We start from the raw sequence: 17,554 nt of genomic DNA, 5'->3' as shown, positions 1-17,554 counted from the left end.
ATTGTATTGCTTTTGCCTATCTATATCCTATTGTTTACTATTACATTAAGCATGCCTGATAATTAAATAACCCTAGATCAAAGTGTGCGTTAATGTAAGTGTGTAGTCAGGTGTTAGAATTTCATGAAAACTAACTAATACTACTTGTATTGTTTTCACTTATCTATTCCTTTTATAATGTAATGGCAGGCATTTAACTAAATAACTCATCAAATGCAAATGAAGAGGAGTGCTAAATTCAAAGTAACTGACCATTGTGTGGGTTCAGATACTTGTCAGATTGTTGTCTGTGAAAAGAAGCTATCAGCATTGATTCAAAGGAAGATCCTTTATCTCTAGACTGTTTGGATTCTAACAGGATAGAATAACTGAACGAGTAGACGGAGACCTCCAGAATTATTCTGGGTAGCCCTGGAAAAGACTTTTGGGAAACTGGAAGATTACTACATCTCTGCTATCATTTTGGACTTACAAACTTTGACTCACCTGTTATTATATTTTACATGCTTTAACCTCTCAATAATTCATTCTTTTTTCTTAACTAATAAACCTATAGTTAGTTTACTATAGAATTGGCTGCCAGCGAGGTCTTTGGTGTAAGATTCTGAGTACCAACTGATCTGGGAGTAAGTGACTGGTCATGTGGGACTGGAGAAACCTGATGGGGTATGATTTTTGGTTTATGTAACCATCATCACTAAGTTCAGTTTGTCTGGGTGACAAGCTAGGCTGGAGAGGCTAAGGGGACTGTCTGTGACTCCATGGTAAGACTGGTATAGTGATCCAGGAGTTCATGCTTGTTATTGGCTTGGTGAAATCGAATAATAGAATATACCACCAGTCTGGGGTATCTGCCTTTGTTTTCTGACAGTCTGCCCTGAGACAGGCACTCACACTTGTGAGCCACTCCAGACAGCATGACAGTCCTGTCACCATAAGTACTCCACACTGGTAGCTGTGTTGACAGGAGAAGCCCTCCCAGCACTGAGTTTGGTCGATATAACTGCATCACTCAGGGGTGTGGATTTTCTACACCCTGGAGAAACATAGTTATACTCACATAAGTTTGTACTGTAGACCGGGGCTCAGTTACTTTAGGGCAGGGGTCTCAAACTCGGATGACCTGGAGGGCCGCATGAGGACTAGTGCATTGGCCTGAGGACCGCATCACTGACACCCACCACTTGCTGCCCTGGCCCCGCCCCCACTCCACCCCTTCCATGAGGCCCCACCCCTGCCCCGCCTCACCTCTTCTCGCCCCTTCCCTGCCCCCATTCCAACCCCTTCCCTGAAGTCCTCACCCCAACTCTGCCCCCTCCCTGCCCCCAGCGGGTGCAGGAGCGGTGTGGGGTGTGGAGGGGGTTCAGGGCAGGGAGTTGAGGTGCAGAAGGTGTGCAGGGTGCAGCGGGGGCTCAGGGCAGGGAGTGCAGGAGGTGTGTAGGGTGTGGCAGGAGGCTCTGGGCAGGGAGTTGGGGTGCAGTGTGTGGCAGGGGGCTCAGGGCAGGGAGTTGGGGTGCAGGAGGGGTGTGGGATGCGGCAGGGGATTGGGGTGCAGAAGGGGTGTGGGGGTCTGGGCTCCGGCCCGGCGCCACTTACTTAGAGTGGTTTCGGGGTGGCAGTGCCGCGCACCGCAGCCAGGGCAGGCTCCTTGCCTGCCTGCCCTGTCCCCGGCCCCGCTCCGCTCCACTCCAGGAAGCAGCTGGAGTCCCTGGGGCGGGAGGGGAAACGGCACCATGTGCTGCTCTTGTTGCTCCTCCGGGTACCTCCCCCAAAGCTCCCATTGGCCGCGGTTCCCAGTTCCCGGCCAATGGGAGCTACAAGAGCACGGAGCCCTCTACTCGCCTCCTACCCCCCTGCCTGGGGCTGCAGGGACATACAGTAGTTCAGTCGCTTCAGGGAGCTGCATGGGGCTCGTGGTGGCACGGGGTAGGCGGTGGGGGACCGTGGGGAGCTTGGCGGGCCACACGAAAGAACCCCACGGGCCGCATGCAGTCCGCGGGCTGCGTGTTTGAGACCCCTGCTTTAGAGGATGTCACATGCAGAGTCTAGTTGGCACACAGGAGTTGTAAGGAGACGGAGCATGTCCAGTACAGAGAATATGGCTGTCATACTATATCAAGCCTCTTCTGAGCATGTGTGAACTGTGATTTTTCAGAGGCTTATAAATAACTTGGCTAAATTTGGATGAATGTTCAGATGAATGGCAAAAGGCACATTCCTGACATCAGGGCACCCCCAATCCCCTGACAAATTTCAAATGCCTGCTCCGAAGTATGGAGTTTCTCAACAAAATGGTTGAAATAATTATTTTAATAAAAACAAAATTACTTATTTTCTCCTAATCTTGTTCTCAGAAGTAGCTCTGTTATTGGACTATTACCTCAGTTAAGAATGCTGTACATAATGCTGAATTTCTGAAGGAAAAATCAGAATTCTAAATTTTTAAAATTTCTTATATAAAATAAATAAAACTAAGAACTTGCCAATTAGTGTTTGCTATTGATACTGTAGATGTGTAGGTAGTCAGTTAGCAGGTAGAATTAGAGCCCTAACTTGAAGAGCATGTGTATCTGCAATCTGCATCTAGAACTGGGCAGAATGGAACATGAAACGAATACATCATCTCTGGGAACTAAAAACTGAAACTCTTCACCTTGAAACTCTGTATGGTTAGAGCTCATGGCCAGATAGTAATTTGTCATGTAAATCAATGTTTTTTGAATAATACATCGCTGACAACAAAACAAATATGACTGTATTTGCAAACGATTGGCGACATTAACTCAAACCACAGGGTAATTTGTACCCTGACTTAATTACTTTTGTTTCCACAGCTCTGACAAAAGTAGTTCTCAGCACTGAACTGTGCAGCACACATACAATTAATGAAAACAAGTAAGGGTAAAATAATAATATATGGAGATATACCTATCTCATAGAGCTGGAAGGGACCCTGAAAGGTCATCGAGTCCAGCCCCCTGCCTTCACTAGCAAGACCAAGTACTGATTTTGCCCCAGATGCCTAAATGGCCTCTTCAATTATTGAACTCACAACCCTGGGTTTAGCAGGCCAATGCTCAAACCACTGAACAAACTAACTGATCTGAAAAGTTAGTACAGGCCTTCCAATCATTATCCCTACCCCCTTATTTTTTTATTGTTGTTTTTGTTGCTTTGTTTTGCTTTTTATTTTTGTTTATTTTCTAATGACAAGTAAAATCCCAGGGACACAATTATCTTGCATGCTCATTATTTAAAAAGAAAGATGGCTGCCTGAACAGATTAATCTGAAACTCACTACATTTAAGGAGTATTTCTTTCTAGGACAGTTTTGTCCAGCTCGTAACACGTGGCTCTTTCCAACCCCCTCACTGCCAAAATAGCTGGCAAATACTTGTCTAATAACTGACTGATTTACTGTTGGACCAAAGGGATTCAAGTTTAAAAGTTAAAGGTTAAAATTTCCATAGTACTCAGGGCCAACCTCTGCTGACTTACACCTCCTGCAATCCCATTGACTGCAGTGAGGTTCCAGGGTGTATGTCAACAGTGTGTGCCTGCTAGTGCTTAGTCAATTACTCAACTGAAGTAGATCAGAAAATACACATTGTGCCAATCTGTAGTGCCAAAAATGCCCAAGAATTAAAACAAACTCTTTTCTCCCCTCTTAAAATTTTGTGAGCTGAATTTAGATCTTACAAAGGATTAACAGTACTAGCTTGGGTCAGATATAAGCATGGGTACATGTCATGTAAGCTTTCAAATCTACACCTACCTCCATGCTGATCTAAAGTATCGCTATTTATCCATTTCTGGTCTTCATTTTTGCAAAGATTTCCTAATACAGTCAAACCATGTGTAGAGTTCATGATAGTCACAAATAGGAATTAGGGCCTCAACCCAGCAATGCATTTAAGCACCTTGGGAGTACCCACATGCTTAAAGTTAAGCATACGCTTAACAGCTTTGCTGAATCAGGGCCTTACGCTGTAATTTTAAAATCATTGGAAAGAAAATGTGTATGCGTTATATTGATGTGTGTCATTTTCACGGAAGCAGCACACATTTAAGGCCCAACCCAAAGCCCACGGATATCAATGGGAGCCAATCCACTGGCTTCAGTGTGCCTTGGATCAGTCTCTTAGGTCCAAATCTTGGTCCTAGTAAATTCAATAACAAAATATAATTGATTTCAATGTGAGTAGGATTTGAAGTCAATTCATTTACATAAAAGTGTTTGCAGAAATGGGACTCTATAATGCAATAAGTAGGTTGATGGTACTGCTGTCTGTAATAGAGTGACTACTGTTTTGTTAAATGTATACTTACAATTAGACAGATTATTTTGATCTTCCAACAGCAGTACAGCGTTTTTGTTCAAATCAATAATGTCATCCCACAGAACTGTGTGCATGTTGCACAGTTGTGGATTGTTGCTGATTTTAACTCCTCCATTAAGAATTTCTGCAAAAGAAGAACAGGACAAAAATGAAGCAATTGCATGATCGCTCTCTTTCTTCTTCATGAAAAGGAGATAAACACACTCATCAGATGCCATGTTAATGGAAAAGGACAATCTACAATATCTTATTACACTTGAAAGAAGGCATAACTAACTGTCGAATAAGGGTCCAGTACTGCAGCCTTTGCACATCCAACCCTCTTCCCCCCAAGTGAAGCCAATGGAAATTATGGATGTGCACAAAATGCAAAACTGGGTGTCAAAACCGAGTGGCTGAAATTTTCAAGAGTGAGTTGTGATTCTCGGTGTCTCCATTTCTGGGTGTTCAGACTGAAGCACTTTGACGTTCTCAACACTTTCTGAAAATCAAGCCCCCTCTAAGGCATCTCAAATTGGCACAAAAAACATCTGTTTTGGGCCAACATTCATTACTCTGCAACTCTATAGTGGATTCACCCCCTGAGGTCCTAGGCCTATGCATTGTAAAACAAGGAACTTTCCATCACTATCAGTAACCTGGGTAGTTATAAAGTGGGCAGGTATTTGAATAAACTACATTTAACTTCTGTCAGAGTGTTTCATTTGGAAAAGGACTTCTTAAATGAAGCTTTTCATAAAGATCTGGGAGTTTCCTTCAAATAAAGTAACAGTTCACAACCACATTGTCTGCCCCACCACTTCACCTGATAACCGTTTCATTGGCAGCTCCTTGAGTCCACTGATTTTATTTATATCTGTGTGATAATTGGATAAAATTGCCAGTGCATAAAAGTTCTCAAAAAGCACATTTCCTCGGATGATCTGGAGATTGTCCAGTGGAATGCTATCCACATTGTTGAGTGCTATTAACACATAGCCTGCAACCTCCTGTATGGTCTGAGGAAAATCAGAAAGAACAAAACATTAAGTGTCATTGTGTCAAGCTGTTTCTCTAAGCTGTTTGCTGAGAGGAAAACAAGATTCATTTGAAGAGATTATCACCTCAGAACTCAGATCAGTGGCCCACCCATGCATCTCTGGTAACCCACAGCTCTTTATTTTTTACACATAGGTGAGCTACATTTGATATAATTACTCCCATAATCTCTCTGCATTCAAAAATATTGTAACCTGATAACCAAGCACAAAATAAACTGAGTATTGAAAACACATTATTTCAAAATCTGAGGAAGGATGATCTAGTGCAGGGCTTCTCAAACTTCATTGCACCGCGACCCCCTTCTGACAACAAAAATTACTACATGACCCCAGGAGAGGGGACTGAAGCCTGAGCCCGCCTGAGCCCACCCGAGCCCCGCTGCTCCCGGCAGAGGGGCCAAAGCCCGAGCCTCATCATCCTGGGAAGGGGGGCCCCAAAGCAAAGCCCAAGGGCTTCATCCCCAGGCAGGGGGCCTGTAACCTGAGCCCCGCAGCCCAGGGCTGAAGCCGAAGCCTGAGCCCTGGGTGGTGGGGCTCAGGCTTTGGCCCTGAACAGTGGGGCTCAGGCTTCAGCCCCAGCCAGTCTAACGCCAACTCTGGCAACCCCATTGAAATGGGGTCATGACCCACTCTGGGGTCCCAACCCACAGTTTGAGAACCACTGATCTAGTGTGTAAGGTATCAAACTGGCAGTCAGGAGAGCTGAGTTCTACTCAGGGCCGGCTCCAGGCACCAGCCCAGCAAGCAGGTGCTTGGGGCAGCCAACGGAGAGGGGTGGCACGTCCAGCTCTTCGGCGGCAATACGGCAGTGGGTCCCTCACTCCCTCTAGGAGTGAAGGACCAGCCGCCGAATTGCCGCTGAAGTCTGAAGTGGCGGCAGTAGAGATCAAGATCACGATCACGGCTTTTTTTTCTTTTCTTTTTTTCTTTTTGCTGCTTGGGGCAGCAAAAACCCCGGAGCCAGCCCTGGTTCTACTCCCAGCTGTTCCACAACCTTCCTGTGCCATCTGGTTGCGCCATGCCTGAAAGCACTTTTTTCAATACATCCAGTAAAATATTTATGTCTCTTTCTTTTCCATTCCCTCCCAACAATAGTTCATTCACTTGTGCATGGACATGAGCACGAGACAAATGTAGTAATGAAAAGTAGTTCATGCATTATTGTCTAGGATTATCCTTGAAGGTCACTCAAAATTATTGTCTGGACAGAACGCAGCTGGCTTACTTGGTGCAGGAACATATTGCACAAGTAATGATGGATGGTGATGTTACATGTCTTGGTTTCTAGTTATTAGGGAGATTACATCTTTTACCAGGTATCACCAAGGCAGTAGAATGCTCCAGCTAATGATAGGTCATTTTCAGTGAAGAGCCATCAACACTGCAGTTTGCTTCACTGGTCTGACAACCCTCAAATTTGGTTATCTTTAGGGCACAGTGCAGAGCTTTTTCATTTCCCTTGGGAGCATGGGGGGGAAGGGGAACAGGAGTGCAATACTTTTCCCATTTAAAATAATTACTTTTGAGCAGTGGGTGATGAGCATGAGAAAAACTGCTTGCTAGGTGCTGTGAAATCATTGATACAAGTACAGTGTATCCTAGGATAGACCGGTATTTTAGAATTCCATTCGGTGATGTCTCTAATTGACAATCAGTAACTGTGTGTTTGAACAGGTTTTACATTTGTCACCACATTTTATATATATATGACCTTCAAAAACAATTCAATTCCTTAAACAGGTAACTCATCAGACTAGAAAAATATCTCGATTACGAGTTAACCTCTCTTGAGGTTGTGCACATCTCACCAATGCACATTGTGTGCTGGATCAGAGCAATGTGATTAGCTACACTAACCTTCAGGAACGAAAGATCATGATCGTGTGTCACATATGTGATCTCCAGATTGCCAAGCACCACCTCACAATTGTTATACATCCTTTGCAGGCTGGTGAAATGGTCCTCCATGTTCCCCAGCTGGGTCAGCTTGTTATTTGTTCCTTGACAAACTGGGGGGGAGAAAGAAAGCAGCATGAAACAAGGATGAACACATACAGAATGGGCAGCTACTGTCCAGCCACCTTTACAAGCATTAAACCAGTATAAATGAAGTGTAAGCGCAGATTGTCATGAAAAACTATACCACCTCTCTATTGCGTTTCCCGCTATCTAATAACTGTAATTAGTTAGGAATGTGCAACATTCCTCAAGATTAGCGATAGATCAAAACGAATATCCCTCCATCATCTACTTTTTGTCATGGAGAGAGCCCAGTGGCCGGCTTCTGATTTTGGGACCCCGATCTAAGCAGCCCCAGGAGTTTTGTACCTGAAACAAAATTAAAATCTATGGTGAATGGCCATGGATTTAATTTCATCAACCTCTATTAAAATGGAACCCTGCTCCGAAAAGTGACTAAAAAGGATGGTGTGGATTTTTATGGCATTGAAATTTGCTCCAATTGCTGTTGTGGGAGGGTAGGTGGGTTGTCTTTTCCTCTAAACTCCCAATGCTACAAACTTATCAGACTGTGTCCTTCTAATGCATCATCTTCAGAAAAAAAAATACTGCAGTTCAAATTAGGCCCTTGTTTATACCTGTGCAACCTCACAAGGCAATCTAATAATGTAATTAAGGGCATAATTTGGTCTAGGCAATGTATTACTGATGATAAAGAGGCAATATACTGATGATGATGCAAGATAAAGACCCAGCATTACTTTCAGATCCCAGCTTTATGACTGGAAGTTAGAAAAAAAAATGTAGTTTTTACTTGTGTGTTAAACACATTTGTATTAAATTTACTGAGACATGGAACCCCAAAATACTATGCCTACAGTCACTCTTCACATTAGAACACATGAAGTCAGGAATTTAGAGCCATCAAGTTCTTCCATTCCACTGAACAGAAGGGAGCGCTGACTATTAGCTGTTCAGGCTTGCTGCTGCCAGCCTCACATTCTACTCAACTGAGGCTGACAGAAACCCCATAATGCCTTGTGCATTAGACAGGGAGCCCTAGGCATTTCCAAACAACTGTGCCCTGTAAGACCATTAAAAGAAATATAGGGCTTCCTTCAGTTCCAGCTCAAAAGTAGTAGAAGCTGCAGGCTTTTGACTCCATGCCACAACATGGGGGTCAAAGAAGGTCCTGTCCCTCAGAAGAGTCTATGGATTGGGGAAAAGACATATTCTGAATGGCCTGAAGCTCCTTTCTGGGCTGCTTTAGGCAAAGCCAGTGGCCACCTGACACAGGCTCAAAAAGCCAGAGGTGAGAGATACGAGGGTACACAGTGAGGGCAATGGAACATATTGAGTTTATTGAACCCCAATTCTCCACACAAGCTGACAGGGATTGTTTTGCTGCCTGCCCCTGCCAATCAAAGCTGCAGGATTCAGCTTGGGAATCCCAAACAAACTGAGTCCTGCAGGGTTCTCACAGCTCTAGCCCATGATAAACATTTAGATGCCTGATTGATGAGAGAGTTGTATTGACATACTTTTGCCTTGGAGCACAAAAGTACTTAATGATGCCTAAGTCTGCATCTTCAGTGGGGAGCCAAGTGGCTCCACACAGAGCGCTGCTGAGGTTATGTATGTTTAGGATGGGGCAAAGGAAAAATTAGTACTTGCTTGGCATTCTATTATCCCCTTTTTAGCAAAACTAGTGAAACTGTCAAAAATTTGCACAGTGCATTTAACCATAACAAAAGAATGGCACTTCAAGTGCTTTTGTGTGAAATGCTTTGTCATCTAACTGTTCAATTCAGTATTACATAACAGAACCCTCTCTGACCACTCCCTACCCCCACGCCCCATTCATCCCATCATTCCCCAGGTTATTTTCCCATAGCTAAAATTAAAACATATCTCCGTACCACACCAACAAAAGTGAGAGAAGTAGAATTCTGAGCTCACCCATACTGGTGCAAAGCAGGAGCGACTTCATGTACACCTCTACCCAGATATAACGCGACCCGATATAACACGAATTTGGATATAACGCGGTAAAGCAGAGCTCCGGGGGGTGGGATGTGGAGGGGGAGTATGAGCTTTTTTTGTGCTTAGGGAAGAAACAATACAAGCTCAGAAAACAACCAGGATGTTAGAGCCAGGCATGCAGAAACGACACCTGTACAAGATTCACTCCACAATGGATGTTTTTGTAGTAGAAAGAATAGCCTAATAAAGCAGAGCTAAAAATGAACACACATTTTTATTTCTCAGTACAGTGATCACCATTAAGGAGTTATCCTTTACCCACAGCCAGCACAAAATGATATCAGATACCACACTACTTTGCCTATATTTAAAATAGGTGGTTGGCTCATGTATCACAGCGATAAGTATAGGATAATATGGTGGTATGTGATATTGTTGTGTGGCAACTGTTAGCAAAGGGGATCTTTTTAATAATTACATAATGTAAACCTTGTGTCACTGAGCTGTTTCAGAGTGGTAGCCATGTTAGTCTGTATCAGCAAAAACAACGAGGAATCCTTGCGGCACCTTAGAGACTAACAAATTTATTTGGGCATAAGCTTTCATGGGCTAGAACCCACTTCATCAGATGCATGAAGTGAAAAATACAGGAGCAGTTATAAATACATGAAAGGAGGGGGGTTGCTTTACCAAGTGTGAGGTCAGTCTGACGAGACAATTCAATTAACAGCAGTATACCAAGGGAGGAAAAATAACTTTTGAAGTGGTAAGAGAGTGGCCCATTATTGACAGTTGACAAGAAGGCGTGAGTAACAGTAGGGAGAAATTAAGTTTAGGTTTTGTAATGACCCAACCACTCCAAGTCTTTATTCGGGCCTAATCTGATGGTATCCAGTTTGCAAATTAATTCCAGTTCTGAAGTTTCTCGTTGGAGTCTGTTTTTGAAGTTTTTTTGTTGCAGAATTGCCATTTTTAGGTCTGTTATTGAGTGACTAGGGAGACTGAAGTGTTCTCCTACTGGTTTTTGAATGTTTTGATTCCTGATGTCAAATTTGTGTCCATTTATTCTTTTGCATAGAAAGTGTCCAGTTTGGCCAATGTACATGGCAGAGGGGCATTGCTGGCACATGATGGCATATATCACATTGGTAGATGTGCAGGTGAATGAGCCCCGAATGGTGTGGCTGATGTGGTTAGGTCCTATGATGGTGTCCCTTGAATAGATATGTGGACAAAGTTGGCACTGGGTTTGTAGCAGGGTTTGGTTCCTGGGTTGGTATTTTTGTTGTGTGGTTTGTAGTTACTGGTGAGTAGTTGCTTCAGGTTGAGGGGCTGTCTGTAGGCGAGGACTGGCCTGTCTCCCAAGGTCTGTGAGAGTGAGGGATTGTCTTTCAGGATAGGTTGTATATCCTTAATGATGTGCTAGAGAGGTTTTAGTTGGGGGCTGTAGTGATGGCTAGTGGCATTCTGTTACATTCTTTGTTGGCCCTGTCTTGTAGTAGGTGACTTCTCGGTACCCTTCTGGCTCTGTCAATCTGTTTCTTCAGTTCACCAGGTGGGTACTGCTGTTTTAAGAATGCTTGATAGAGATTCTGTAGGTGTTTGTCTCTGTCTGAGGGATCGAAGCAAATGCGGTTGTATCTTAGAGCTTGGCTGTAGACAACAGATTGTGTGATGTGGTCTGGATGAAAGCTGGAGGTATGTAGGTAAGTATAGCAGTCAGTAGGTTTCCGGTATAGGGTGGTGTTTATGTGACCATCGCTTATTAGCACTGTAGTGTCTAGGAAGTGGACCTCTTGTGTGCATTGGTCCAGGCTGAGGTTGATGGTAGGGTGGAATTCCTTGAAATCTTGGTGGAATTCCTCAAGGGCCTCCTTCCCATGGGTTCAGATGATGAAGATGTCATCAATGTGGCGCAAGTAGAGTAGGGGCGTAAGGGGACAAGAGCTAAGGAAGCGTTGTTCTAAGTCAGCCATAAAAATATTGGCATACTGAGGAGCCATGCGGGTACCCATAGCAGTCCCGCTGACTTGAAGGTATAAATTGTCCCCAAATCTGAAATAGTTGTGGGAGAGGACAAAGTTACAAAATTCAGCCACCAGGTTTGCCGTGATGGTATCGGGGATGCTATTCCTGATGGCTTGTAGTCCATCTTTGTGTGGAATGTCGGTGTAGAGGGCTTCTACATCCATAGTGGCTAGGACGGTGTTTTCTGGAAGATCACCAAAGGATTATAGTTTCCTCAGGATAGGAAGGTGTCTTGAAGATAGCTAGATAGCTATATGTTTAAGGTTACTTACGGTCTTTGAACCACACACACAATTCTCATTGATGTCTACACAGTGTGTGAGAGGATCAAGAGTAGTACATGTCCCTTTCATATTTGCTTCAGAACTAGATTGTTTCGTTGATTGAAAAATCCCTTAATCAGACAAGATATTTCAACTCTGATTTCAAACTTCAGCATCCCCAACTTTTACATGTTTAAGAAGTTGCCTTGAGTCCTTTTGACTCAAGCATGAGAACTGTGAATTATCACAGGAGTCATATGATGGGCCTCTCTCACCACAGGACAGTCATATTAGAAACGCAGAGAGATGGAAACACTACTTAGTACTGAAATACATTGCAGAATGTGTCATTGAATTGAGATTTGCTATGAAGATGTACAAGCAAAATTTTGTCCTTTTGTTTTCCTCGGCCAACTGAAATGTTATCTCTTAAAACTTCATATTAAAGAATCTGATTCTCAGCTGGCATAAATGGGTGTAGGTGGAAGATCTGACCCTAAAATGGTGTGCATTTAAAATGATCTCTTTGCACCCAATCCAATACAGATGATCAGTAGCAAACAAAGCTTAGGTTAGTCTTGGAGCCAAAGTAGCCTATCAACCTTATCTGATCTTCAGAACTTGACACACAATAAGCCGGACTCTCCCCTAGAGGAGCACTCATTCATGGCACCCTGCCTGTGTTCACTGACCAACAAAGTATTCAAGAATTTTAAATCAGCCACTGAAATCACAAGTATTACTGAGTTAGTAGTTCACCTTTCAGAGATTTACATTAACAATCTCTGAATAAGTTAATTTATGTCTTTTTCTAGCTTAAAGGTAGTTTGGAGCTCTATTAGAACTGACAAAACTGTCTCCAAATCCCATTGTACCATTTTACCAAGATATCTGCTGTGTGTCTGCCAACAAATGATTGTCAGGGCTTGAAAATCCTGCCTGTGGCAAGTACGGACACCCAACCCATCAATTTCTGCAGAATCTACTCTTTAATTTAAAAAAGTACATTTCTAGTTCTTATGGTTGCAACAGAAGCCTTCCAAAAGAGAAACAACGAAGTGCAGTTTTCCTGAATCTGCAGCAAAACAGCTCTGTGCATCTGCTGCTGCTGAGTGAGTGCAGAAATCAACAAGAAACTGGTTGATTTCATTGGTGCTGTATAGGCTCCTATGGAAAGGTGGGATGCTGACAAGAATCTTCTGATTTCCCTCTTCTAATGTCTCTTGTGAAAGCTACAGGGAACCTCAGATGCTGGAGCTGGTCAATGGGAAGACCCAAAACACAGAGGCTGGAGAGTAGCAGATATCCCTGTAATAGTCTCGGGGATGGAAAAAGAGGGAGAGAGCGCTCCTTTTTCCCTTCCAGCAGCAGTGCCTGGGTGGTATGGACATGTATGAGCACGGGCCTGATACAAATGATGGGGCTTCAAAACAGGGTCCAGGGATAGCATTCTGATAGGCATCTCAGCACCCACTTCCTTCCCAGTATTTTGGAGGTAGGGAAAGATTTGACAACTTTCAACACAGATTGTCAGAAGCCATGGATCAAAACAAGAACACCATCAGCCTCAGAGGAGCACAGAATGACACAATACGGCAATAAAGATTTTCCCCAAGCACGGGTATTTAGTCACCTGCTGTAAGGTAGGGAACTGTTTGACACTCTTTGGGAGGCCTCAGCCACCAGTGTTCCTAGTGATAGTAAGAGGTTTAGGGCCATCTTATAGCAACTTTTCCTTGACTTCTGTTTGCACAGAAGATACAGGGCAAGCTCCTCAGTTGGTGTAAGTAGATCTAGTTCTACGTTCTACTGAGTCCTCTTTATGCCAATTTACACCAGCTGAGGATCCGGCTCATCATTTTTGTGCTGGGTAAATTAGGTAAGAAGAAGAATTAAAACCAAAACAACCCTCCCTGCCAAACCCACTAAATTACTAATTTTTAAAGAAGCACTTGAAACATTTCCCAAATAAAATGTTTCGAAAGAGAGGGAAATGGCGTAGTAACTTTTTATGAATAGTGCCATTAATCTCCAATACTTTGCTTTATCCTCTGAGAAGACAAACCCTATCATTTTCTGAATGTGACGCTGTCATTTTAACTCTGTTCTAAAACATTCGTTTTGGCCGGAGAAGAGAAAAAAAAGTTTTTATTATAATAAATTTGTGAAGACTAAACAATACATCTTGATACTCTACATCTGTTGGATTATAATGGAGTATGATGTTGTCTAGTCCACAAAAACCTGGATTTGTGAAGGACATATACACAGACAATGCAGGATTCATGTGTCTAAACAGAGATTTCAGCAGGATGCATGTGTGAGAGAGAAATATACAATGAATTAACCTCTTGAAATCTGGATGTATTCACATTCTCTTGCACTCAGAGGGACAGATTTTGATCCCACATACACCCTTTTGAAGAATTAAGGTAACAGCACGGATGCTTACATGTTTAAAACATCAGTGACAGTACTGATCTCTTTTGGGATACCTTATGTACTGTGCTAGATACACTTCCATACACAGCCCATATGTGTAAACTTTCACTTATCCTAAACAGTTGCAGCATTCTGTATTTATAAAGGGCTAAAAAAAAAAAAAAAGATATTTTCCATATCAAACCCCTGAGTCACAGTGTTCCTCCAAACATTAAGAAAGCTGAGATCCAGATCTGAACTTCAAGGCCTGGGCTAATCTTTAAAAGAAACAGACTTTTCTTTTTTCTGAATGTGAATACAATACAAATATGGCCAGCCTGAATATTTTAGATACACAAAAGTGTGCAGCTGTGATCTGCTGGATTGAGAAGAGGGCTGCAAGTCCGGAAGTCTGGGTTCTGTTCCTAACACTGCCACAGACTAGCTGTGTGATTCGGGGCAAGTCACTTAACTTGGCTGAGCCCCAGTCACCCCATCTGTAAAACAGCGATAATGAGGCTGTTGATCAGTCTTTGTAAGGTGCCTTGAGACCTACTCAAGAATGAACAATGTCACATAAAATTAAAGTATGATATTCCTTTATGATGTTTTTTCTCAGAACACTCTGTACTTTATAAGTGCCAAGGTTTTGTGGGTATCTTATTAGGTAATTACATAATTACACTCTAAATAAAGTATACAAAAAATATGAATTGTCAATAAAATTTAGTAAGTGGAGGCCAATGTCAACACTGAACAACTCCTGCTCTTGTATGCAGCAGCATAGACATGTACAGATAAGGTTGAAATGATCAGGGAAACAGCTTTTCAAAATGCCAGGTGCAGAATAACATTTAACCCTTATGCAGGAGACCCAAGGACAGTGAGCCCAATTAGCACTGTATAGGCTGAAATTAACACCACCCCAAGTAAGCAAAGATGAAACAGTCACAAGACACCATCCAGAGGTGTCTATTTTATTTAAAATATAAATCAATTGAATTTTAGTGCTTGTGACAGGTACGGAGCTGACAGACCTGGAGACTAAATTCTTGTTTATCCACAGAAATAAATGCAGGTTTCTCTTCATTGTCCCACCAAGGTATCACAACCCTGACCTTACGAAAAGAGCTTAGTCTCCATGACCCTCTCAATCCTCTGTAAGACTGTCAGCAAGGGTGCCAATTACTGACAACTGTGGTGATGCACAAAGAAGTGGAGTGAGACCAAATAATTTCATGAATACATTTTCTAAAGCCTCCAAATACAGAGGGCTTCAGCAAGGCAGAATCCAGCCACCCAATTAAAAGGTTGTCATCTGTAAATTGCTATTTGACTCAAGAGCAATATCCCCATGTGCATTAAAACTCAAGAGTTAAAAACTGGTCCCCAGTCCTAATACAAATGGAAACATTTTTTAAATTTTTCAGAAAGTCTCCAATTACTGCAGTACAAATCCTGTTGTGCATGTTTTCCTAAGACCTCAAATGAGCCTTGGGAATGCTATGAAACCAAATTACCATCAATTTCCATCATCTGTTTCAGTCTACATTTTGCAGCTCATGATGCGCAGCTTTCCCCCCAGCTTTGATACATGACAAAATAAATAATCTAACCAGGTGATTTCAGAGACACTTGGGTCAATTTCCTCACGTCATGTGTTACCTATAATCCTACATCACTAGTCCTCGTAAATTCATTTATTTTCCCTACAGCATTTTCAGCCTTTATTGAAAGTAACTCAAAACTTGGAGGACAACAGAAGCACATTTCTGTATTCTGCCGTCTACCCCTGCCAATCTATTTACAAATTGTCCTCTCTCTCTCTCTCTGCAAGGGTGGGGGTGGGGGGAGAGAGAGAGAGAGAATTTTGCTTCTGATAGATTTCAGGATTCTATGGAAGAATAGTATCTTCCAAGGCTACTGTTCCAGACATAGCTGCCTGTGAAGGACAGTAGAGATAACAGTACTTTGTGTCCTAATATGTGTTGCTTGTAACTGATTCTACTTCTTTAAGAGGGGTGGTGGGGAAAAAATTCAGTGAAAATAAATAGTTTTTCATTAAATGCTGCTCAGTGTGTGTGCACACTCTCAGACATGTATATAATACTGTGACTGTATTTATGTGCGTGTGTGTGTCTCTCTCTTCACACCGTCACACACAAGCACAAAAACACACTTTCTGCTTTCTCAACTCCTCACTAGGGTTGCTAACTTTCTAATCACACAAAACCGAACACCCTAGCCCCACCCCTGCCCCGAAGCCCCTCCCCTCACTCACTACATTCCCCTTCCCTTGGTGGTTCGCTGTCCACCACCCTCACTCACTTTCACTGGGCTGGGGTAGGGGGCTGGGGTGCAGGAGGGGATAAGGGCTCTAACTGAGGGTGTGGGCTCTGGGATGGGGCCAGAAATGAGGGGTTCAGGGTGCGGGAGGGGGCTCCTGGCTTGGGCAGGGAGATAAGGTGCAGGAGGGGGTGTGGGCTCTGGGGTGGGACTGGAGATGAGGGTTTTGGGGTGAAGGAGGGGACTCCAGGCTGGGGGGTGGGGTCCCAGGGATTCAGAGTGTGGGAGGGGGCTGCCGGTTGAGGCAGAGGGTTGGGATGCAGGAGGGGGTACAGGCTCTGGGGTGGGGTTGGGTTGCAGGGGGTGAGGGCTCTGGCTTAGGGTGCAGGCTCTGGAGTGGAATTAGGGATGAGGGGTTTGGGGTGCAGGAGGAAGCTCAGGGTTTGGGGGACACTCAGGTCTGGGGCAGGGGGTTGGGGCTCGGGGATGGGGGGTGGGCTTATCTCGGGCAGCTCCCAGTCAGCAATGCAGCAGGGCTAAGGCAGGCTCCCTGCCTGTCCTGGCTCTGTGCTGCGCCCCGGAAGTGGCCAGCAGGTCTGCGCCTAGGCAGGGGACGGGGGGTGGGGTGGGGGAGGAGGCTTCATGCACTGCTCTCTCCTACAGGCACTGCCCTCCCTCCCCCCAGTTCCCATTGGCCGCAGTTCCAGGTCAATGGAAGTGCAGAGCCAGTGCTCGGCGCGGGGGCAGCATGCGGAGCCCCTTCCATTGGCCTGGAACTGCGGCTAATGGGAAGTGGGGGGGGGAGGGGACACCGTGCCTGTAGGAGAGAGCAGTGCGTGGAGCCTCCTCCCCCATGCCCACGTCCCCCTGCCTACAAGCCAGACCTGCTGGCCGCTTCCATAGCGCAGCACGGTGACAGGACAGGTAGGGACTAGCCTTCCTTAGCCCTGCAGCACCGCTGACCAGACTTTCAATGGCTCAGTCGGCGGTACTGACTGGAGCCGTCAGGGTCCGGTGCTGACCGGGCGTTCCGGTTGAAAACTGGATGCCTAGTAACCCTATTCCTCAAAAATGCACACAAGTAAAGGTGAGTCCGGAAATGGCAAGTGTTTAACTCATTTTTTCAAGGATCTGTTGGTATACAACTTGTAAATAATGAATGTAGGGCCCACAATGCATGTAGCTAGCCATGCAAATCACATAATTTGTGGTCACAAATATGTGTGGTGCTAAA

General features: G+C 44.1%; 1 protein-coding gene across 2 annotated transcripts in view; it reads right to left on the bottom strand.

Moving 5' to 3' along the window:
- The window catches only part of EGFR (epidermal growth factor receptor), a 225,378-nt gene that overhangs the window by 68,288 nt on the left and 139,536 nt on the right, over positions 1-17,554 (bottom strand). For both annotated transcript variants that reach the window (XM_054019159.1, XM_054019158.1), the window contains exons 2-4: positions 7,238-7,389; positions 5,146-5,338; positions 4,330-4,464 (exon numbers count right to left, since the gene is read on the bottom strand). In XM_054019159.1, the coding sequence (XP_053875134.1) occupies positions 4,330-4,464; positions 5,146-5,338; positions 7,238-7,389 (480 nt within the window). The remainder of the gene's footprint in view (positions 1-4,329; positions 4,465-5,145; positions 5,339-7,237; positions 7,390-17,554) is intronic.

Source organism: Malaclemys terrapin, chromosome 2 (assembly GCF_027887155.1).
Source record: "Malaclemys terrapin pileata isolate rMalTer1 chromosome 2, rMalTer1.hap1, whole genome shotgun sequence".
Lineage (NCBI taxonomy): Eukaryota > Metazoa > Chordata > Testudines > Emydidae > Malaclemys > Malaclemys terrapin.
This window is presented reverse-complemented; position numbering and strand designations above follow the sequence as displayed.